This window comes from Berghia stephanieae, chromosome 4 (assembly GCF_034508935.2).
Source record: "Berghia stephanieae isolate SIO BIC M18660-M18661 chromosome 4, UCSD_Bste_1.3, whole genome shotgun sequence".
Lineage (NCBI taxonomy): Eukaryota > Metazoa > Mollusca > Gastropoda > Nudibranchia > Aeolidiidae > Berghia > Berghia stephanieae.
Genome location: NC_088363.1, coordinates 39,540,657 through 39,566,229, shown reverse-complemented (window position 1 = coordinate 39,566,229; position 25,573 = coordinate 39,540,657). Strand labels below are relative to the sequence as shown.

Genomic DNA, 25,573 nt, shown 5'->3' with positions numbered 1-25,573 from the left:
TACGTTCACGTCGGTATTGGTCTAAAACTGATTCAACCAAACGTGGATCGTTTATGCAGGTAATCATTTCGATCCATTCTCTTCTAGAGGATTTGTTCAGGTTTTGTAATGAAAATGCTGCTGTTTGAAAGCTCGGAGGAAAAGATATCGATAAGTATTGAAATGTAAGCTCCAATTTATTAAACGAAAACGTTTACTGTGGACGTTACGGATTTCCCCTTTATCAACAAAACCTGACGAATGAAACAATAAGGACGAATGAGAGATGTGTGAATTCACGCCAATTACACATCTAAGAAGCTCACAACATTGCCATCCGGAAATATAAACGACCAACACACAAAACTCTGTGTAACCATGAACTTTTATTGTCTGGATAATACAGTTCAGTGAGAATTACTCATAAACGTGTAAATATGGAGAGAAAAAAAACAATATCAAAGACGTCAACTTCATTCTATCTATAGATAGTATCATCGAAATCCAACCCAACATAATACCGTTATGTAATGATGGATCACATTTACGTCCATGTTTTGATTTCTGTCGAGTTTTCCTTTCTTTGCCTCTTGAAACATTAAATAGTAGTTGTCTAACACCGCTTTTAAGACCAGCAAACAGCAGTCTCTATTCTAATATTTCCTCGTTGCCAAAAAATACTCTGCCAAATTCTTTTTAAAACTATTTTGGCTGGAAAACTCTTATCATGTCAATAATCGTAATGTAAAAAAAAAATTAATATAACAAATAAGCACTTCAAAAATGAATAATTTTTTTTTTAAACACACAAAAAAAAACGATAGTTTTGGGATCAAATGCCTTTTTCAGACAATAACAAAGGCAATAAAAACGTATGTACAACACCATAAATGTGCGGCTATGTGATCTAGTGGTACGATACTCGCTTTCGGATCAGAAAGTCATGGCATACTTGAGTCCTTGGAAAAGGCTCTTTACTCACATTCTCTTACCGTACTCAGGTGTAAAATGAGCACCTGGCCGTTAACAGCGTTGCCTCTGTCTGAAAAATATGTAATATCGCCTAACCTAACAGGCGTCATGTCCCGTCGTACATGTTACGTGTTGTTGTTGGCTAGGGACCCCTTGTAAAGCGCTTTGAGCACGTTTAGAGGATATTGCGCCATATAAAAAGTTCATAAATGAATGCAGACTGTTGCAGAGCAGTTAGCGATTTGAGACTTTCTGACAAGGTGGAATTCACGTACATCATTCGATGTTTCTGGACTTGTTAAAATGGATACTATGTAGCTCGCTTGAACCTGTGGATTGTAAAATGTAATCGACTTCGTATTTGACGACAAACGATTTTTTTTGTTTTACATGTTAAGTGTTGCTATTGGTCGGGGACCCTTTGTAAAGCACTTTGAGCATGTTTAGTAAATATTGAACTATAGAAAAGCTCAAGGTTTTTATTTTGTTTGTTTGGTTTTTTTTTTTTTTTTTTGTTTGGTTGTTGTTGTTGTTTTTTTTTTGTTTTTTTTTGTTTGTTTGTTTTTTTTTGTTTTTTTGTTTTTGGGGGGGGGGGTTGGGGGGGGGGGGGTTATGGGGTGTCGTCTTTTTCTTCTTTTTTTTTTTTTTTGGGGGGGGGGGGGGGTTCTTGCCAAGATAAGCAATGTTTTACATTAGAGGTTTTCAATGCATAGCTGGCATAAAAAGTGCAGTCACCTTCAGCATAAATGTAATCTTTCTGTTTTTAGTAATTGAGGAAAAGATAAATCGATCCTTTCTGACTTTCAGAATGAAAAACTGGTTTGCCTTGGATTGGGGATTCTAACAGAGTGAAGTCGCATTCCTTTCACTTCCATAACTTTTTACTCAATCTCGAAGCTATCCTTCAGTCCAACGTGTACGTATATTGTACGTATCAAAAGTGTAACATGCGTCATGTCCCGTCCTACATTTTACATTTTAAGTGTTGCTGGTGGTCAGGGACCTCTTGTATAGCGCTTTGAGCTCGTTTAATGGATATTGCGTATATCAACGCTCAATCTTATACATATATATATATATATATATATATATATATATATATATATATATATATATATATATATATATATGCAGGTCTGATAACCCTAATTGTTATAGGCTCATTGATGTAATGGAAATACTCTCAAACCAACAAAAAAATGTCCATTACAGCAATATTAAATCAAGTCCATAAAATTGCATTCTGTTATCAGAACAAGTATGTGCCCTTAGCTTCAGTCCCCTTCTTCTAGCCGAAAACTGGGAATAAAAATACAGAGATGGAGAGAATGCGAATCCACTGTGATTAGACCTTTATACTACAGTACAGAAAATGTATATGGGGTTCCCGAAAGCTCAGCACTTTAATAATCGGAAGGGGGCTTGGCGATTCAACTCAACATGCGACCTAATTTGCGGTCTTTGATAGAGACTTGGAATAAATCCTATAGCTTCATAAGCCTTACGCTCTGGTGTAGAAAGCTCAAGAACGCTGTTTTATGCGTGGCCACTTGGGTGATTTGAATGACAAAAACAATCTAATGTCTTCCATCATGAAAGTTGACCCAATTCCGATATTATTATCATCAGAGTTGGAGTAGTAAAAATGAGAAGGCATAAAGGCATAAAGAAAGTGAGGAACAAAATTAGATGCAAATCTATAAGGAGGAATTTGAAGAAGTGGAGGAGGAGGAGGAGGAGGAGGATGTGGTGGAAGAGGAAGACGAGGAGGAGGAGGAGGAGGAGGAGGAGGAGGAGGACGGGGAGGCGGGAATCAAGAGGAAGAGATAATAGATAAATTGAATATTGAAGAAAATGGTGCTTTAGTTATGATATCGGAACGTTATATAATTTAATTTATCATATCGGAGTTTTATATATTTAATTATATCGAACATATATTATTTATTATCTAATCGGGGTCCCGATTGCTCAGTTGGAAGAGCACGCTTCACAATCTAAGAGAACGAGATCGATCCCGGGTGCAGTCGAGATTTTTTTTAAATTATGGACTCATTCCTGTAATGGAAATATACATATTAAAACCAACCACAGAAATCGGAAGGACTTCCAAATATCGTTGAAACCAACACATAATGTGGTCCATTTGACCCGCGTCTTACCGTAGCCATCGTTATGTTATAGCCTGATACTGAAATCCAAAAGGACTGGCAGTTTGACGTCATTATTTGGTTTTTGCACCGCTTAGTGAGTTGCCGTTAGTAGAGCTCATGGCAACAAGTTATTTCATTGGCTGAACTATTGAATACAACTCACGATTTGTTTTCTTTTGTGGCAAAAGACTGGCATTTTGACGTCATTTTTTGGTCAGTATCAAGCCATAACAAGGCCACGGTCTAACCCTCTCCTTACGTAGCCTTAGTTAACTTATAGCCTGACACTGACCAAAAAAATGACGTCAAAATGCCAGTTTTTGGTCACAAAAGAAAACAAATACTGAGTTGTATTCAATAGTGCAGCCAATGGGACCACTTGTTTCCATGAGCAATACTAACTCACTGGGCGGTGCAAAAACCAAATAATGACGTCAAAATGCCAGTCTTTTTGGGTTTCAGTGCCACTTAACGATGGCTACGCTCCTTACCACCCACAGGAAAATTGCCACATTCGTTACGATGCAGACAACATTTTTCTCATTGTATTTTCTTTTGTACATAATAATATTTGAACAAAAAATTGTGCTATAGTTTAAGTATAGATAGAATGCGCTTTGCCAAGGAGTTCACAACATTGCCATCCGGAAGTATAACGGACCAACATACAAACTCTGTGTAACCATGAACTTGTATAGTCTGGTTAATACAGTTTAGTGAGAACAACTCACAAACGCGGATGGCAAAAACAATAACAAAGGCCTGAGTGACGCCTCAGGCCTTTGTTATTGTTTTTGCCATCCGCGTTTGTGAGTTGTTCTCACTAAACTGTATTAACCTGACTATAAACGTTCATGGTTACACAGAGTTTGTGTGTTGGTCCGTTATACTTCCGGATGGCAATGTTGTGAACTCCTTGGCAAAGCGCATTCTATCTATATTAACAATGTGTTGAGGAGCTCGTTTAACTAAAATAAAAGTATATGTATAGATAGTATGCAGATGACGTCACTCAGGTCTTTGTTATTGTTTTTGCCATCCGCGTTTGGGTGTTGTTCTCACTAAACTGTATTAACCAGATTATAAAAGTTCATGGTTACACAGAGTTTGTGTGTTGGTCCGTTATACTTCCGGATGGCAATGTTGTGAACTCCTTGGCCAAGCGCATTCTATCTATAGCAAGAACTTACAGATTGTGTGTTTGAGTGAAATAAATCTATTTTTGTATAGGTTAGGTGTGAAGTTTCTGGGACTATCCGAAAAATGGCCGATAAGGAGAGAGTTAACCCTCTCCATACCAACTACAGGAAAATCGTCACATTCCTTACGATGCAATGATCATTTTTCTTCTTCAGATTCGATTTGAACATCGCATAATTTAAATAGAAATTTCAAAATCTCGAGGTGCCTAAATAAGTCAATAAAATGTTTAGTAAAATAAAGAGAGTAAAAAATGACTCTTATAAAAGATACCAAAACAAGCTTAATAAAGAAGGCCAAAGCCCGAAACGTCGTTTACTTAGTTTTTGTATCTTTTAGAAGTCATTTTTACTCCCTTTATTTTACTCCACATTTTAAATAAAAATCTTTGTTATACTTATAATAACGTAATGCTGTTATGTAAAGCTTGCTTTATTGCGCAAAATTATGTATATTATTATGTCATTGTTTCTGAGTTTGAGTTTAAGAGATAAATTTGTGTGTTGGGTCGGTAAGCCATTTCGGGGGAAAATCCTGTAAATGGTCGTACGAAGAGATATAAAACAAGCGCTAATAATAATATGGGTTAGGCTAGAGACTTGCAATGTAGGTTACAACCATTAATCCACATCAACTTGTAACTGTGAAGCACATAGAGCATAACCTAGTCATGGTTATACGCTATACAAGTGCAATATATTATTGTTATCAGTATTTCGTTCTACAAACTAACATCATATTTTCTATACATAGAAACAGCAACTCGTGACTCACCAGAAAGGGTTACTCTTCCAGCAGTCCTTCTTGGAGACCTTCTCCACCACCACAGCTCGTGGGAGTTGTAACATGAGGCCTACAGTCATCCTGGGCCCTGGCTGAACAGTTCACTCCAGCAACCCACAAACCACGAGAATGAAATTAAATATACGATGGGACGACGAAGTGATGCCAGTCTTTTTTGTGTATATTTTGTTACTGTGTCCAAAAAACACGATAATCTTGAAGAGTTCCCAATTTAAATGCAACTGCAAATATTCCACAGCTAAACCTTCACCCCAACAGTCCACAAATCACGAGAATGAAATATACGATGGGACGACGAAAAAATGCCAGCCTTTTTTTTTTGTGTGTATTTCGTTACTGTGTCCAAAACGCCGATAATCATGAAGAGTTCCCAATTTAGATACAACTGCAAATATTCCACAACTGTGTGCACACACCTCTCCGATTTGTTGTATCCCAGTCCCAGTGTGTTAGTCAGTCATTGAGTCGAATTCGTTGCTTTTCACAGACAAATTGAATAGATTTCGTGACACATGCAGATCTTCAAAAATCTCAATTCGCTCTATAAAAATGTGTGGTTACGTCTTTTTTACTCTTTCTAAGATAATACAATGGAAATGTTTCCACGAATCAATAAAGGCGGGGGGTTTTTATTGTGCAAAGTATCCTTGATGATTTTTTAAATAATACTTTATCTAGCACTGTAGTACACACACTTTTTCTGATTTTTGCATGTCAATATTCTTCAATAATTGAGTATATTTATCAAATTTATTATTAAGTCTTAGTTCGCCATTCCATTATTCATCATATCTTTACAGACTTAAATAAAAAAGGGTTCGCACAACTTATTAGATCAGAGAAAAAGCATAATTCAATTTTATAATGCAATATTATTAACTTCTCTCTATATCACGCTATAAACATAAACAAGAAAACGCTTTCACTGTCCAGAAAACTAAGATTCCTTGGAGCATAAAATTTTCTTCAGTTTTTTTTCGTTCGATATCTATATCTAGAACACATTTTTTTGGATATTTACATGTCATGTCAATATTCAATAACTGGGTGAAAGTCTCAGACGAATCGTCTTTAGAGTTTCTTTCATTCATCCTGTTTTGTTGATAAAAGGGAAACCCGAAACGTTCATTTTATATGTTTTAGTATATTAAATCGAAGCTTACATCAACATTTACATTTTTCTGTTAATATCAACATAAGTTACACTTTTCTGAATTGATACTTATAAGAGAGAATTAAGCTTTATCTAGGGTGATACCAAACTCCTAGAAATTGTGGACTGTAAAAAGTATTAAACAAAACAAAAAATACAACAACTTCTATAAATAAGAAAATACTAAACCGGAACGTTCCGTTTCTAAACTCTTCTTCAGCCAAAGGGTTTTGAGACCAAAAGGTTCTGTGTTTGGTATTTTGATATTTGTTAAAGCCTGCTATCTTCATTTTTGTTTATTATTTTAAAGGTTTTATAAACTAAATAAAATAAAGTTAAATTTCAGTTATTCATCCATACATAGGGAAATTTTTTCTGTGGGGTCAGTTCCAAGGGAAGACTGGAACTGCGCATGCAGCGCCGCAAATTGAGCTAGGGCGAAGTGACTTGCTCAAGGCCTCACAGCGCAGCAAAAATTCATACGGTTGAGCTATGCTGTCCCCAATTTGAATTAAAACCAGTGCTTTTATCGAAAAATATTTAGTTTTGATGTTGCCAACTTTAAAAAATATGATATAGATAGAACGAAGATGACGTTAATCAAGTCTTTGTTATTGTTTTTGCCATCCACGTTTATGAGTTCTTCTCACTAAACTGAATGAACCAGACTATAAAAGTTCATGGTTACACATAGTTTTGAGAGTTGGTCCGTTATACTTCCGGATGGCAATGTTATGAGCTTCTTAGCCAAGCGCATACTATCTATATATATATTTTTTTTTTGGTTTAATTCTCACCATTTTGTTTATATTGTGATTTCTTCTTTATAAATACCTCCAATATAATACCAATTTGGGAAAATGGGTTTTATTATAATGTCTTTGTGAGAGTGTGTGGTCTTGTGGTATGACACTCACTTTCGGATTTGAAGGTCCTGGGTTCGAGCCTCGCTCATCGCATAGTTGAGTTCTTGGAAAAGGCTCTTTACTCACAATCTCTCACAGCATACTCAGGTGTAGAATGAGTATCTGGACGTTAACCGCGTTGTCTCTGTCCGCAAATATTGTAATATTGCCTAGCAAACGTCATGTCTCGTTCTACATGTTTAAGTGTTGCTGTTGGCTCGGGACCCATTGTAAAGCACATTCAGATCAATTATTTTTTAAATTTATTTATTTTTTTTTTCTTCAATTTTTTAAAATTGATAATGTCCCCCATCTAGCTAAACAATTCTGACACGATACTATTAACTCATTCAACCCAAACACCGACTATATCCGCATTTTACCCGGGTCTACTTTTACCCCATGCCTATTTATTACAATTTTCTGAGACAAATTATGGGGCGTAGTATCAAAGCTAATGTTTTTGTTTAGTTTTTGCATGTGAATAATAGTTGAATAAAACTATCTATCTATCTATCTATCTATCTATCTATCTATCTTTGTACTTGCTCATTATTAATATATTTTTGTTCAATTTTGAAAAGCAGCAAAAACCTCTAGGATTGATGAGTTAAAAGGCAACGGTTCGCATTTATATCATAACATTTCGTGTGACAAAAAAATAAATGTGGTCTCTAATCTAATTCGTCATGAGTAGAAAACGACATGTTCTTATTTGCATGTCTGATAATCTAAATGGTTATGGCCTTGTTGTTGTAATGGGAATAATATTATAATACTGAGAATAATTCTTTTCTTCTTCTTCTTCTTCTTCTTCTTCTTCTTCTTCTTCTTCTTCTTCTTCTTCTTCTTCTTCTTCTGTTGCTGCTGCTGCAGCCACTACAACTACTACTACTACTACTACTACTACTACTACTACTACTACTACTACTACTACTACTACTACTACTACTTACTACATATACTTACTACTACTACTACTACTACTAACTAACTACTACTACTACTACTACTACTACTACATACTACTACTACTACTACTACTACTACTACTACTATACTACTACTACTACTACTACTTACTACTACTACTACTACTACTACTACTACTACTATACTACTACTACTTACTACTACTACTACTACTACTACTACTATACTACTACTACTACTACTTACTATACTATACTACTACTACTACTACTATACACTACTATATATATCACTACTCCTACTCTCCTACCTCCTCCTCCTACTACTACTACTACTACTACTACTACTACTACTACTACTACTACTACTACTACTACTACTACTACTACTACTTACTACTACTACTACTACTACTACTACTAACTACTACTACTAATGTTCTACTCTACTACTACTACTAACTACTACTACTACTACTACTACTACTACTACTACTACTACTACTACTACTACTACTACTACTACTACTACTACTAACTACTACTACTACTACTACTACTACTACTACTACTACTACTACCACTACTACTACTACTACTATTACTACTACTACTACTACTACTACTACTACTACTACTACTACTACTACAACTACTATTACGACTACTAACCAACACGATACAAAAATGTTATATCAAGCCCATAATTTTGTTCGGTTATCAGACCTGCAAATATGTGCACGTCGATGAGGATCTGATAACTAAGTTTGAGTACTCATTCATATGAGGACACTATTGAGGATGTCAATGAAATACCCATAATTCGCATAATATAGAATAGGCAATTTATTAAACAAAATTAAGATCATAACAGCTCTAAAATTAGTTGCAAATAGACCAAACATGACACGTTTCGGGATCAAAACACTTCTTCAGCCACCATCAAAAACGATAAAACCATAAATTCAATACTTTAGAAACCAAATAGCAATGTAAAGTATTGTATTTATGTTTTTTAAAAATAATAAACAAAAAAATGAATATTATAACAGCTTCAAAAAAGAACAAAATACCAAACACAGAACCTTTCGGGCTCAAAACCCTTCTTCAGCCAACGACAAAAAAAAAACACTAAAAACATAAATACATTACAACATTCTAGCAGGTTATTATCGCTTATTTATGTTTTTATATGACATACGGCAATCTCTCAACTATGTTGATATTATGTTGATGTCAGTTCGAATATTACTTTATTTAATTACGGAGCTGTATATTAACAAAATCAAAATCAAAGTGTTGCGTGTTCAATATACTGACATGATTCAATTTTCGTTCCCGTCTTATCCCTCGGGGTTTAATAAAAAGCTTTATCCAATATTGGCTGTGAAAAGTTTTTTATATATACAATATCCTATGATCACAGTTTTTATTTTTTAAAAAGGCATATCTACATCATCAAAGCCTCAAAGCCAAAATGACTTTGTCCCATGTAAAGTGTTCAATAATTCTCCCTATTTATATAGAGATGTCAAGTTCTATTTACAAACCTATCATAGTAATGTAAACAAAACATACAAAGGAATCACATAATCTTATTATTATTACACTCAAATATTGGCTTTTTAAAAAGAAAAGATGTCTTATTTATAAAAATGTGAGTTTTTATATAGCGCAATATCCACTAAACGTGCTCAAAGCGATTTACAAAGGGTTCACGTAAGATGTAGAACGAGACATGGTGAGATTTGGCGAGATTACAATTTTTTCCGATAAAGACAACGCTGTTAACGGCCAGGTACTGATTTTACACCTGAGTACGGTGACAGAATGTGAGTAAAGAGCATTTTTCAAGGACTCAGCTATGCGCCGAGCGAGGCTTGAATCCAGGACCTTCCGATCCGAAAGCGGGTGTCATACCACAAGGCCACATAGTCGCACAATATCCTATGATAACAAATTTAAAAAAAAATACTTTCATCAAGGCCTCGAATTGAGTCCGTCCCCTAAAATTGTTCAATGGTTCTCCCTAATTCAAGAGCTGTCGAGTCATTTACAAACCTACTTATGTAAAAAAAAACATAAATAAAAACATGCATTATTTGACTAGATTCGAAGTGAGTAGGAAAGTGCCAAACAGATGGGGGTTTGAGATCCTGGATAGCTCATACGGTACAGTCACGCTCTCACCGGCCAGGCGGAGTTGTCGTACCAGTAAGGTCGCGCGTTCAAACCCCCATCACCGCCGCGAAAATTTTTTATTCTCTATTGTCTTTTGGCACTTTTCTACTCACTTCATCTCTTGTTGTTACCAACATAAGTGCCTGCTCCACCCACTTTTCTGCATTATTTGACTATAATTTTGTCACAATTTGAGGAATTTTAACTCGTGAAGTCATCTAATAACCTTAACTGTTTTAATGGGATTAAACAACGTGTGGTTGTTATGAGTCAGTGTGATAAAAACCGACGTGCACTTATCTGCATGTCTAATGACCCAAATTTATATGAATCTAGGTGCATTAATTAGCAGGTCTGATAACCGAATGTAATTATGGGCCTGGTTTGACATTGTTGTAATGGATAATATTTTTTTGAGTTGGTTTGAGAGTATTTCCATTACAACAATGTGACCATAATAATTTGGGTTATCAGACCTGCAAATGCGAAAACGTTGATCAAATCTGTTTTGATGGGATTAAGCAACGTGTGGTTATACAGTGCAACCTCTGGATAACGACGCCCCTGAATAACGACAACCCCTGGATAGCGACATTGACCTCTGGTCCCGATTTCTTTGCTATATGTTATTAGTAATAAAAAAAAACCCAAATAGCGACATACATTTTAGTAAAACCCCTGTTTAGCGACATCGTTTTTCCAATTATAGGCAGCTGGTACCGATGCTTGGTAACCGACGATCGTCATCTCGTAGTCTTAACTTATAAAAAAAACGCCTCCCCCCTCCCAATGAGATCGCTTTGTTACCGACCAATCAGAACACATGTTTACTACACTGCATGGAACCAGCACTTGTTCATATGGAATCACAGCAAAAGAAGTTTTCAGTGGATGGAACTTTTAAAGGGTCCATTAACTTTCCATGTTAGCTACCTGTCTGAGGTCAGTGGATGTTAACTGATATCAGGCAATGCCGTGTCCAATGGAGACAATTATGGATATTTATGGTCTTATGGTATGTTGGAATAGCGGAGAAAACAATAACAACCTCTTCACTTGATTCTTCTCATTTGAAAAACCAGTTGTTTCTCTAAAAACATCAGTCCAAATTTTATCTTATTGCGGCTTATACTAGGTTTTTATTTGTTTTGAGTTTTTTTTAATATCCCAAGATGTAGATCTACTAATGTTTAAGTGCTTGTGAATTTTTATGCACTTCAATAAAAATTTTAGTATTCAAAATTCATCAACAGTAGTATCGCATGGATTTGACTTGAATTAAAACCAAAACTAAATGTGTGCATCTGTGTTCTTGTGTGGTATTATCATGTTGGCACTTGATTTTTATTATTTACTTTTAATTTCGTCAAATGTTTACGATCAAAACAATGACAATACACATTGGAGAGTGAAAGCGTAACTGTTATACCCTTTGTAAACAGGAGAAATACACATTCTAACGTTTTTGAAACGTTATCTCAGGCACTGTATTCACGGGTCTCAACATGCCCTCTTTTGACGCCATCTTGAAAACTCCGGAATAACGACAACCCTGGACAACGACATAATTTTCCTGTCCCGGGCGATGTCGTTATCCAGGGGTTGCACTGTATATCTTAGTGTGATAGTGTTGCCTTATGCTATATGACAACGATGTTTCTTTATTCAAGTTCTCGAATGCTTTTACATAATCAACAAAGTGGATGTAAAAATGATGTTCTAACATTACTTTCATCTTCTTCTTCTTCTTCTTCTTCCCTTGCTGCTGCTGTTGCCGTCACCACCACAACTACTATACTACCACTACTACTACTACTACTACTACTACTACTACTACTACTACTACTACTACTACTACTACTACTACTACCACCACTACTCTACTACTACTACTACTACTACTACTACTACTACTACTACTACTACTACTACTACTATACTACTACTACCACTACTACTACTAAAACTAATATTACTACTACTACTACTACTACTACTACTACTACTACTACTACGACTACTAATACTACAACTACAACTACTAATACTACTACTACTACTACCACTACTACTACTACTACTACTACTACTACTACTACTACTACTAATGCCGCTGATGCTGATGCTACTACTCCTTCTTCCTATCTTTCTCCTCCTCCTTCTCATCCTCCTCCTCCCCATCTTCGTCCTACTCTTACTCCTCCGCCTCCTCCTCGTAGCCCATTAAAGATGTCGATGACATCTCGTTAAGTACATAGTCCGTACGTGTATCATTTCCTGATAGTTACTCCAGCCATACATGTTGACACGTCCCGTCCTCTAGGGGTACTTGTTCCAATTATCATTCTTAGGATGCAGGTCCACACTATACGGGTTGACACGTCCCGTCCTCTACGAGTACTCTGTCCAATTCTCATTCTTAGGATGCACGTCTACTCTGTACGTGCTTTGTTTGATCGCAACTCTTTTTGTCCATCTCGCAGACTTGAGTCCACAGTGTCTCTTATCCTTTTTATTTAAGCAGTATATTCTTTCATTAAGTATCGAGATTGACAGACGGACCATTCTTCTATATTATACTACAGTACTCTGGAAAACCCCACATTTCAAAATTTGGCCAGAAAACTCGTCCTTCAAATATCAATCGATTTAAATGACCCTCATTTTGGCTAAAACTCTCAAAACTGGGACTTTGCGAAATCTCAAGTTTGAGAGTATTAGCCTAGATGAGAGTCATTTAATTCGATCGATATTTGAATGAGGAGTTTTCTGGCCAAATTTTAAAATATGGTGTTTTCCAGAGCATGGTAGTATCGTTCTTACTCCCACTGTTATATTTATTATTTTTGTTTATTACTTTTTATAGTCCACAGCTCCTAGCAGCTTAATATCACTTTTGTGAAGGTACTTAATTGAACTCAAATTTTAATATTTTTAAGGTTAAAGTTGAATTTTTAGCACCAGGTTCATCCGGACATGATTATATGTATTGAGACGGTCTAGAAAAATGGTTCACATGTCGCTGAAAGTACTTTTGGTATATTATTATGGCTTATAAAAGGTGTTTATAGGAATTGACCGGAACAATAAGTATTTCCCAATTATATGAACTGTAATGTTCATTTCTCAATCTGTAAAATGTGCACTTTAGACATTTATCATATCATAACCTGTTGTTGTTTTTGTTTTGTTTTGTTTTGTTTTTGTTTTTGTTTTTGTTTTGTTTGTTTTTTGTTTGTTTTGTTTTTTTTGCAAACATAAATATATAATATTTAACACAGACAAAATAATGGTTTGTTTATTTGCCTTTACTGGTGTTTGTTTGTTTGTTTGTTTGTTTGTTGTTTTGTTGGGTTTTTTTCTGATCGGTTATCTATTTATTTTTTTTGTAATATCGCCTAACAGGCTCCATGTTCCGTTCTATATTATGTTAGTAGTAGTAATAGTAGTAGTAGTAGTAGTAGTAGTAGTAGTAGTAGTAGTAGTAGTAGTAGTAGTAGTAGTAGTAGTATAGTAGTAGTAGAGTAGTAGTAGTAGTAGTATAGTAGTAGTAGTAGTAGTAGTAGTAGTAGTAGTAGTAGTAGAGTAGAGAAAAAGAAGAAGAAAAGAAGAAGGAAGTAGAAGAAGAAGAAGAAGAAGAAGAAGAAGAAGAAGAAGAAGAAGAAGAAGAAGAAGAAGAAGAAGAAGAAGAAGAAGAAGAAGAAGAAGAAGAAGAGGGAGAAGAAGAAGAGGGAGAAGAAAATCATTTTTTTAATTAAAGAAGTAAAATTAAAACCCAAGCTTGATATTTGTGTCTATAAATTCGATTTCCACTACTTATTTCATCCCGAGATAATAACGTTAAGATCACACATGATATGATATTAATATTCTACCAATCACCACGAATCACATCACAATTAGATATCACGAATTATATTTTTTTTTATTTTGAAAAAAACTCGTTATGAAAAAAACACAATGTCCTATTTCGAAATACCACAGCACAATAAAAACAAAATAATATTATACAAACACGAGTTGTCGAATTTTGGTAACCAGACACACACAAAAATCAAAATATATTGGATGAGCAACACAACCAGACAGTTCCATAATAATAATAATATTATTATTATGACCATCAACCCCTAGACTTACTACAAAAGCCTCCTATAGCTGCTAGTTCACCGACCAGACACTTGCCGCGTGTAAAACAGATTAATTACATTGTCGCCACCTTCAGCCAGCGAGGTCCTAAAGCAATGAATATCAACGTCCATTAGAGTACCTAACGTTGCTATGGAAACGATATAACCCTCCTCCGCAAGGCGCAGACGACGAATATTATTATCATTACGGTCAAGACAGGTCATAATGATAATAATCACAATAAACGCTACCTATTCATTTATTATACAGTAGACAATGGAACCATTTTCCAACGCCTTCGACTACTTCTACTTCTGGTTCTAGCCTGTCACATCTCGAAACTTACTCTCATGTTGAGCTATTTGAAGTGAGTGGGAAAGCGGACGAGACTACGGGCGTTTTCACGCGCGACGCGAGAAACTACGAGTTTTACCCAGCATGAGGTCACAAGAAAAGACAAGGTTGTTTTGTGGTTGTTTTTTGTTGTTTTTTTGTTTGTTTTTTTTTTTTTTTTTTTTTGTTTTTTGTTTTTTGGGGGGGTTGGTTTGTTCCTTTCTTTTTTCCCTTTTTTTTTTTTTGGGGGGGGGGATGGGGGGAGTATTATTTTTGGTCCTTAAATTATCGACAGAATAAAACGAGTCTCATCATAGCAATTAATATCAAACCTGAGACGTCTGTGAAGTCTCAGGTTTGAGAGTTTTGGACAAGACGAGGGTCATTTAAATGGATTGATATTTAACTTAACTTAAATAACTTAAATTAATAACTTGAGCTTTTTTTATAGCGCATTATCCACTAAACGTGCTCAAAGTGCTCAAACAAAAGATCCCTGACCAACAGTAACACGTAGCATAAAGAACGAGACATTACGCCTGTTAGGGGATATTACAATTTTTTCAGACAGAGACAACGCTGTTAACGGCCGGGTACATATTTTACACATGAAAACGGCGAAACAATGTGGGTAAAGAGCCTTCTCCAAGGACTAAACTATGCGCCGAGCGAGGCTCGACCGTGGACCTTCCAATCCGAAAGCGAGTGTCATACCACTACACCACATAGCCGCACGGAAATCGAGTTAGCTGGGCAACATTTTTTAACCATCTCCTTGCCTACCATTGGAAAATCGTCACATCCGTTACGAACCAACCAGCACTTTGATCATTCAGATTTCTTTTGTATATCACACAATTGTTTTAAAAATGTTACAGTGAATGACATAATCAGTCGGATGGAGAAAATGTTAGAACTGAGATATTGCCAAGTTAAGTTAAGGTCAATTTTTATCCAAAATAAGTTCTTGTCATAAATGATTAAGTCAACCCTTTTTGTACATCTTCGGGATATATCAAAGCTGAAGTTCACTTCTAATTAATATTTTTACAGCTTGTCAAGTTGAAAAAGTATGAAATTTGAGAAAAGTTGTTGAATACCTTTCCCATACATCAGACCATAACTTCATGAAAAATCACCCGATTTACTTCAAGTAAAGATTAAAATGCTCTAGTGAGAAGATTGTTTCAGAACATGCACCAAAAAAAATGCAAATCCACAATTTTCACCTTCCGACTGATTAGATATGTCATGCACTGACACAAATGTTTTATTATAGCTATAAAAACGTGACACTGCGTTGTGGAGTTCATTTTGCTGATCAATAGTATGCATAGAATGTACTTTTCTGTTGTGTTGGGCGGGTGTGAAGTTTTGGATTTAAAAGTCTAAAAATGGCTTGTAAGGAGAGGGTTATACGTTTTGTTTTTGTTTCTTTGTTTTGTTTTGTTGTTTTTGTTTGTTTGTTTTGTTTTGTTTTGTTTTTGTTGGGTTTTTTTTCAGAGAACGAGAGAATTTTAATTAACCCTTTTCAGCTGTAGATTGAACTCTTGAGCCACCTGTCCTGAATTGCTCCGATTCACGTTGACAAAAGAAGAAAAGGGAACGAATTCCTTTCATAAGCAAATGGATGGGGACATTTTGGGACATGAAAAATGAATTTAGAAAACTAATTTAAAGCCTGAATGAAAACAACAATTGGAAATAATGAGGTAAAACATTAGATTATAATATAAGATAATATAATATAATGAATTTATAGAGCGCCTGGTTCCAATTAAGAATTGCTCACTGGCGCTTTACATCAACACATCATGTATCATACACAAATATAGAACTGACATGTCAAAAACCACATAAATACGATGATAAAATAATATTTTATAATAAAATACAAACTAAGAGTTCAAATTATGTGCCCTACAGAAAAATTCAGTTTTTAACCGTTTTCTAGAAGTAAATGGATTTTCACTAGTTTTATTTCAATACTGATGGACCACAATCGGGGGGGCATGGTGGTCAAAGGATTTCTCATGAAAAATTATCGATTTTGGGAATTCCCTTAGGAGATATAAATTAGCAGATCTTAAATTTCGACTTGGATCATTTTTCTTTAAATAAATAAATAAACAAATATATATATATATATATATATATATAATATATATATATATATATATATATATATATATATATATATATATTCAAAATGGTAAGAATTCATTCCAATATCTAAAAGATTTTTAATAGAGAATTTTGAAACTTTTGAAAAGAAAATTAATAAGAATAACAGAAGGACTTGAGGCATTGTATTGTGACATCATTTTAAAGTAATTTTGTGATCAAGGTCAGGCTATGAGTTTACGAAGGCAACGACCTGACAGATAACCGCCTTCATGACAGGCCTTCGAGTCGGAGCGGGTGGCCTTTCTGTTTCTAAGCACTAATCACAATGTTTTAACCCAGAAATATGTGCAATTACAAGGGAACGCCGTAAAGTGCCATGCATTTGTCACAGGGAACAAAAATGTTGATGTCAAAAAAGACTGGTTCCTATCTCATCGGAGGCGTAAGATAAATATTCCGGAGGACTGAATATTTTACCTTGTGTAATTGATCTCCTGGTTTCAGAATGAAGGTATCTTATTTTGTAGTATAAATATAATGCTGGTCATCAATAAAGATCATCCATCCTCGCTCTTCGACGCCCCATAATCATTAAAATCTGCCTATATACCCTGCTACTAAAACAGCTCCATTGGGGATTTTAAAAAAAGGGAATTTTAGATTGGAAAATGATCTAATTCAATAACTTGATGTTGGAAACATTTGGAACAACCTTACGCGCATATATTAACGGGTCTGAGGATGATAATCGAAAGCAATTATGGGTTTGATTTAACGTTGTTGTATTGGGCATTATGTTGTGTTGGTTTGAGAGTATTTCCATTACAACAATGAGCCCTCAACAGTTTGGGATATCAGGCCTGGAAATATTATGTGCATGTCGGCAGTACTCAATATAACATATATATTATATATAATATATTATCATCATCATCATCATCATCATCATCATCATCATCATCATCATCATCATCATCATCATCATTGTTATAATTTTATTATAATTATTATTATTATTATTTTTATTATTATCATCATCATCATCATCATCATCATCATCATCATCATCATCATCATCATCATCATCATCATCATCATCATCATCATCATCACCATCATCATCATCATCATCATCATCATCATCGTTATTATTACTATTATTATTGTTATTGTTATTATTATTATTATTATTATTATTATTATTATTATTATTATTATTATTATTATTATTATTATCATCATCATCATCATCATTATTATTATTATTATTATTATTATTATTATTATTATCGTATCGTATCGTTTAAGAGATAATAAGTTCCATAAACCTTAAAATGCTCTATGTAACTTCTATACATAGATACAATTTATCAATTAATATAAACAGCATTCAATTCTAATTGATAATATTGAGTATTAAATATCTAATACATGAATAAGTGTCATAGTCAATATTCGTAGTATAATAAGCTCTGTTTATATTCATTTGGCATGTCCAACTTTGTACATTCGAGAGTTTCAAATAATTGATATACAATTTGCAATAATATCAAATGCCATGTTGCATTATTCATCAAAATCAAATATTATGTTGGTAAGCTCTTTATCAATGGCATTCTTTAACATATTTATCTAATCATAATTTTTGTCAAAACTTTAGAATATTCCAAATTGTCAGCTTTTTAAATTAGGTTATTTTTCCAAATAGACGAATAACATCTATAAACAAATATTTTAAACTTATATCCCCTAGTATTTGTAACAGGCAAATAATTTTAAGAATCATTATATTCCATATTGATAATAATGTGAAATTGAATGTAAGCTTCAATTTAATTACAAAAAATTATCAAAGGAACGTTTCGGTTTTCCCCTTTATCAACAAAACAGGTATGAATGAAACACCACAGATGAATGAGACACTGTGGTAGTGGCGTAGTTAAGATTTACATTCAATTTCACATTATCATCTATTTTATCGAGCTTCGAGCAGCAACATTTACATTATATTCCATATTGGAAAACCATGCACGATCTTTTAGTGAAGGCATATTTAGATTCCTTATTCTTATTAAATAGGATAGATGTGTCGTTGCGCGTATTTGCAAGTTCTCAAAGTAAACAAACTGTCGCTTAAATGAGGGACTCCAAAAACTACTTCCATACTCTAGACAAGGTCTTACGACAGACGTATAAAAGTTGGACAAACGTTTTCAAATCAAGAGAGCTGACGCTTCTGTATAGAATTCCCACAAGCGTGTTTTCTCTTTTTATACAATCATAATTATTATTATTATTTGAATTATATATTATTATATTATTATTATTATATTATTATTATATTATTATTATTATTATTATTATTATTATATTATTATTATTATTATTATTTCATTATTATTATTATTATTATAAATGTTATTATTATAGTCTTTGTAATAACGGGCAGTTGTCGCCAAAGGCATTCAAAACATAGCGTTGTCTGGCAATCTGTGAGTGGATGTCTGGGGCACAGGGTCTAGAATGGGGGGGGGGGGGGGGGGGTATGGAAACTGGATCAGGGTGACATGTCTGGGTAGGGGAACGGGGAGAGGGTTGAAGGGTTGTTTGGGGAGGCGGGGCGGGGGGAGGTTGTCATCGTTTTAAATTGATGTATCATTCGTAGGTCAGAGTCCTGTGTAGTGGTAGTCAATAGTGTTTGTTTTGTTTGCTATCTTTGGGTCATTCTGGAATAAATACTGGAGACTGATGATGACAATGATTAGGATGTTGGTGATGACGACGATGATGATGACGATGATGATGATGATGAGGACGACGGTGACGACGACGACGAAGATGATGATGATGATGATGATGATGATGATGATGATGATGATGATGATGATGATGATGATGATGAAGTTGATGATTTTACAGTAATTGGGTAGCTGAGTTTGTTAGGTCGAGCCGAAATTACCTAACAGTCGTGTTATCCAAAGGGAAGTAAGCAATTGATGGCTGGTTTTCCAAAACTCGTTAAGTCGATTTTTCTTATTTTTGAGATTTGATTTTCGATCAATGAGATAAATAATAATAACAATAATAATAATAATAATAATAATAAATAATAATATAATATCATCATCATCATCATCATCATCATCATCATCATCACATCATCATCATCATAGAGAAGAGAGAAGAAGAAAAGAAAGAAGAAGAAGAAGAAGAAGAAGAAGAAGAAGAAGAAGAAGAAGAAGAAGAAGAAAGAAGAAGAAGAAGAAGAAGAAGAAAAGAAGAAGAAGAAGAAGAAGAAGAAGAAGATAAGAGAGAACGAAGTCAAAGACGTTTAACTAGACCTAGGTCAAATTGCTAGCACATTATTGGAAGGGTCAATTCCTTGTCAACATCCTATGGGATAGCTGTTTGGACAAGTAAGAAGATAAACAGGCAGAAAGATTGCTGTATATATATATATATAAATAAATAGATAACAGAATGGGCTTGTGTGTGTGTGTGTGTGTGTGTGTGTGCGTGTACGAATGGGTATTAGCGAGGTCCTCGTATACAAAAACAATACTATTATCGCTGTTGTGCTATTATTATTATTATTATTATTATTATTATTAGTAGTAGTAGTAGTAGTAGTAGTAGTAGTAGTAGTAGTAGTAGTAGTAGTAGTAGTAGTAGTAGAGTAGTAGTAGTAGTAGTAGTAGTAGTAGTAGTAGTAGTAGTGGTAGTAGTAGTAGTAGTAGTAGTAGTAGTAGTAGTAGTAGTAGTAGTAGTAGTAGTAGTAGTAGTAGTAGTAGTAGTGGTAGTAGTAGTGGTAGTAGTAGTGGTAGTAGTAGTAGTAGTAGTAGTAGTAGTAGTAGTAGTAGTAGTAGTAGTAGTAGTAGTAGTAGTAGTAGTAGTAGTAGTAGTAGTAGTAGTAGTAGTAGTAGTAGTAGTAGTAGTAGTTGTTGTTGTTGTTGAAGTGTCGGTATTGTTTTTTACTATTATTGTATATTTTATGGTCATTAATCGTATATTTATAATTTTTTGGTTTCATTAACCAACTTTTTCACTTTCATGTCTGTTGACATCAAATTTTATGATTTATTGGCGAAAGCCTAAGAGTAAATACACTTGAAAAGACTCTTTACTCGCATTCTGTCGCCGTACTCAGGTGTAAAATGAGTACCTGGTCGCTAACAGAGTTGTCTCTGTCGTGAACAAAAACTGTATTATCGATTAACAGGCGTGATGTCTCGTTCTTCATGTTACTTGTTGATTTTGTTCAGGGACCCTTTGTAAAGAGCTTTGAGCACGTTTAGTCGATGTTGCGCTATATAAAAACTCAAGTTTTTTTTTAGTATGAGTAATGAGTACCTGGTCTTTAACAGTGTTGTCTCTGTCAGATAAAAATGGTAAGATATCTCCCGACCGGCGTCCGGTTTCGTCCTATATGTTAAGTGTTGCCGTTGGCCATGGATCCTTTGTAAAAAGCGCTTTGAGCACGTTTAGTGGATATTGATTGCTCCATATAAATTTCCTAGTTGCCCATCTGACCTTTTCTGCCGCTCGTACTCGTAGTATGACGCTCGGGTTGAATGGGCTAAAGACGCTTACTACATTCTTAGCCCATGTAAGTGTCATCGATCGTAGATAGTTTTAATTAATATAGATGGATGAAATCGCAAATTGGCCTTAGAACTATAATATATCATTTGATCTTAAGGGGGGGGGGGGGGGGGTTGGGTCTTTTTCTAAAAAGAAAATGTCTTACCCTTATTTTCTTTTCTTTGTTTTTTTTGTTGTTTTTTTTTGGGATGGTTTTAATCATTCTCTGTGGGATAGCCCAATATCTCAGTTGGCAGAGCACTCGCTTAACACGCAAAGGGACCAAGATCGATCCCGGTCTGTTCTCTATAAAACGAAAAATGTGTTACCTTTTTGGGCAGTTTTAATCATTCTTTATCGTCATTATAGGATAAAAAATAACATTTTAGGTGAAAGAGGAATACAATATTTGTTGATAGCCGTTTTGCGACCTAATTCGGGGGTGTGACATAAATAGTATAATAATATTGTGGCAAACTTTCCACAAAAACTAATGAAGGAATAACCTCCATATTCTTCCCTCTTATCAACATTGTAGCATTTTGTGTCACCATAGAGATATTTTACAGCTTTAGCTTATGAGATTTTATTAGAACATTACAATGGTAGGTAGTAGTAGTAGCGTATGGCTACACCTCCAAATTTATTTTTGTCAACCCATCTTCTAAAGTCTTCATCCGCCCTAAGGACGGTTTCGTAGCCATCTTCAAGTTTAGTGACTGGACAGTGGAGGACGATGTGATCGCTGGTCTCTGGGGCTATCTGACATTTCTGGCAGGTATTACTGTTTCGAAGTTTCCATCTGCACATATTTGATGCAGTTCTACCATGTCCAGTTAAGAGGCGGTTTGAGGAATTCCAGTATTTCCTGGCGTTATTGAATTCAGGCACTCTTTTGGTTGGATCTTTAATTATGTTTCCTCCTCTTGGTGTTTCCATTTTACACCTGAGTACGGTGAGAGAATGTGATAAAGGGCCTTCTCCAATGACTCAACTATGCGCTGAGCGCGAGGCTCGAACCCAGGACCTTCCGATCCGAAACCGAGTCTCATACCACTAGACCACATAGCCACACGGAGCAGTCTTAATGTAGGAAGTAACAATTTTACTTGTCAAAACGTAAAGATGCGTTTTGTAATCGCATGGCAAGGACCTCCACTGCTGGTGGTGCTATTAAAATGACATCAGATCTTTATTCTTTTAGAAACGTAAAACGAAAAATTGAAGAAAATACAAGTGTGCCTGCCACTGTTTTGAATACCTTTCCACCGATATGCACTTATTTGTAGGTCTGATAACCCAATTTCTTATGGGCTCATTATTGTAATAGAAATCGCATAAAATGACGCAAAATAATATTGTCCATTACAACAATGTTAAACTAGGCCCTTAAGTGGGTTCGGATGTCAGACCTTCATATTTACATGTACACGACCTTTAAAACATGTGGCAATTTATAGGATCGATGCCAGTTTATTTGCGTGTCATGCTCTAATTTTTTGTTTTGCTCTACTCTGGAAATAGACGTATTTTTAAAACATATTTGGCTGAAAAACTTGTCCTTCAAAAATACATCAATTTAAATGACCCTCACCTTGACAAAAACTCTGAAACCTGAGATCTCGAGAGGTCTTCGTTAAGTCCCAGGTTTGAGAGTTTTTTGCCAAGATGAGGGTTATTAAAATCGGTCGATATTTGATGAAAGAATTTTCTAGCCAAATTTTTAAATACATGTTTATTATCCTGAGTAGGGCAGAATGAAGTTTCTAGAGTTTGGCTCACGCCTAAGAAATACTGAATTGCAACCCGTAGATCATACTTTATTTTCGTGACGGTAAAAATTAGAGCCATGGTATGCAATGCATTTCTATTTTTTGACAAATACCAATAAATGCCGTTCCTGACTCACGTGACATTTTATAGGATCATTGCCAGTTTATTTGCGTGTCATGTCTAAATTTTTGGCTCGGATGTGGTCACCAGGGAACACCTTATCCAACAAAAATACGGGCAATATTATATTATTTCGTTTTTATCAAGGGCCAGTCATAGGTCTAAGGTCATAGAAATAGATGGTTTGTTAAATAAGGGTTAAAGATACAACCACGTTACACAAACCAATGGATGTTGTTTGTCTATAGAGACTTTCAGTGCCCCAAGAATCAGGATAGAGAAACAGCTAATCGTTCAGTTGTATGTCCTTATCACACCCTGGGGATGGCCTGAGGCGTGTGCACTATGTGAGACGTGTTGCTTCGTAATTGGTGAAAATTAACCTGTGAATGACCTCTTGTTCGGCTCTATTATGGTCTAGTGGTATGAGACTCGCTTTCGGATCAGAAGGTCCTGGGTTCGAGCCTCGCTCGGCGCATAGTGGAGTCATTGGAAAAAGCTCTTTACTCACATTCTCTCCCCGTAGTCAGGTGTAAAATGAGTACCTGGCCGTTAACAGCGTTGTCTCTGTCCGAAAAAATTGTGATATCGCCTAGCAGGCGCCATGTCCCGTCCTACATGTAAAGTGTTGCTATTCTGTTGGCCACGGACACTTTGTAAAGCGCTTTGAGCACGTTTATTGGATTTGGCGCTATATAAAAGCTCAGTTTTTTGTCCAGTTAGCTATGCACACTAGTTGTCTAAACAGTAAAATTCAGAATTCTCTTGTGTTTTGTTGTTTGTTTGTTTTTACAAAAATGTCAATAATGACATGTTCATTAACTACAAAATAAATAAAGAAGTAAGATTTAACAATAACAGGAAATGGAGTTATAATTTGCAGTTTAATTAAGTCAAATTTTGTTCCATATATAGGTTGAAAAGTTTTTTATAGCGCACACGACATTATCATGTACAATGGTAAATTGTTCTATATTTTTATGTTTATTCTGTTCATCGTAGTCTTCTACGCTGAATGAAGTAATAGGGGACGGGAATAAATATTACAACAAAATGAAATGTCACATTCAAATTGTGTATCAATCGTCTTGTATTAAAACGTTTCCTTGTTGAGTTTTTCATGTTTAGCAATAGTAAAATAGAAATTATTTTGTCCTATAGATATCTATTATATAATATCATCTCTTTGTGCGGCTATGTGGTCTAGTGGTATGACATTCGCTTTCGGATAGGAAGGTCCTGGGTTCGTTTCTCGCTCGGTGCATAGTCGAGTCCTTGGAAAAGGCTCTTTACTCACATTATCTCACTATACTCAGGTGTAAAATGAGCACCTGGCCGTTGACAGTTATGTCTTTGTCGGTAAAAAAAAATGTAATGTCTTGTTCTGCATGTTATATGTTGCTGTTGTTCAGGGACCCTTTGTAAAGCGCTTTGAGCACGATTAGAGGATATTGCGCTATTTTAAAAAAAGCTCAATTGTTTGTTTATATGTGAGATGTTATTAACACCAACTGATTTTGAATACCCTGTGAACTTAAGTTGGGTCACAAGACGACAATTCAGCAATATCCGAATCCAAAAGGTATTCGATTACTTAGATTGAGTTTCCACTACTGATCTCATTGCCCAAAATGAAATAAAATGCTGACGTCGTCAAAAAAGTCTCTTAACCAGTTCACTGCTGCTGCACTCTGTGAAAGCACTTATTTAAAAATTTGGCCAGAAAACTCGTCCTTTACATATCGATCGATTTAAATACCCCCAGGTTTGAGAGGGTTTTTTTCCATGATGAGGATCATTTAAATCGATCGATATTTGAAAGACTTGTTGTTTTATTAGGCCAAATTAATTATAAAATGATTTGTTTGTTTTGTTTTTTGTTTTGTTTGTTTTTTTTTCAGAGTACGGCAGTAAACGGGTTAATAGTCGTTTATTTGCCAAATGTACTTTGATGTTGGATTGAAAGTGGCAGGGTGTACTTGGCGACATTTGAGATTGGATGAGACCTTGAGGGATTTTGTGAGAGGCACGCGTGACATGAATGGGAGACACTCGTTTACAGAGACGTAGATTTCACGGCCGCTGCTCTCTAATAGTATTGGCTACTGCGTCGTCTGATGAAACACATTTTTGGGGTCAAATTTTGGCCACAAAACTCGTCTTTTAAATATCGATCGATGAAAATGACGCTCATCTTGTCAAATACACTCAAACCTGGGACCGTCTTGT

At 35.1% G+C, this 25,573-nt stretch overlaps 1 protein-coding gene across 1 annotated transcript in view; it reads right to left on the bottom strand.

Moving 5' to 3' along the window:
* Nucleotides 1-5,754, bottom strand: part of LOC144970545 (G-protein coupled receptor dmsr-1-like) — a 186,540-nt gene extending 180,786 nt beyond the window's left edge. The window contains exon 1 of the mRNA XM_078910291.1: nucleotides 5,079-5,754. Within this exon, the coding sequence (XP_078766417.1) occupies nucleotides 5,079-5,167 (89 nt within the window). The 5' untranslated portion in view covers nucleotides 5,168-5,754. The remainder of the gene's footprint in view (nucleotides 1-5,078) is intronic.
* Between the last annotated feature and the right edge of the window lie 19,819 nt (nucleotides 5,755-25,573).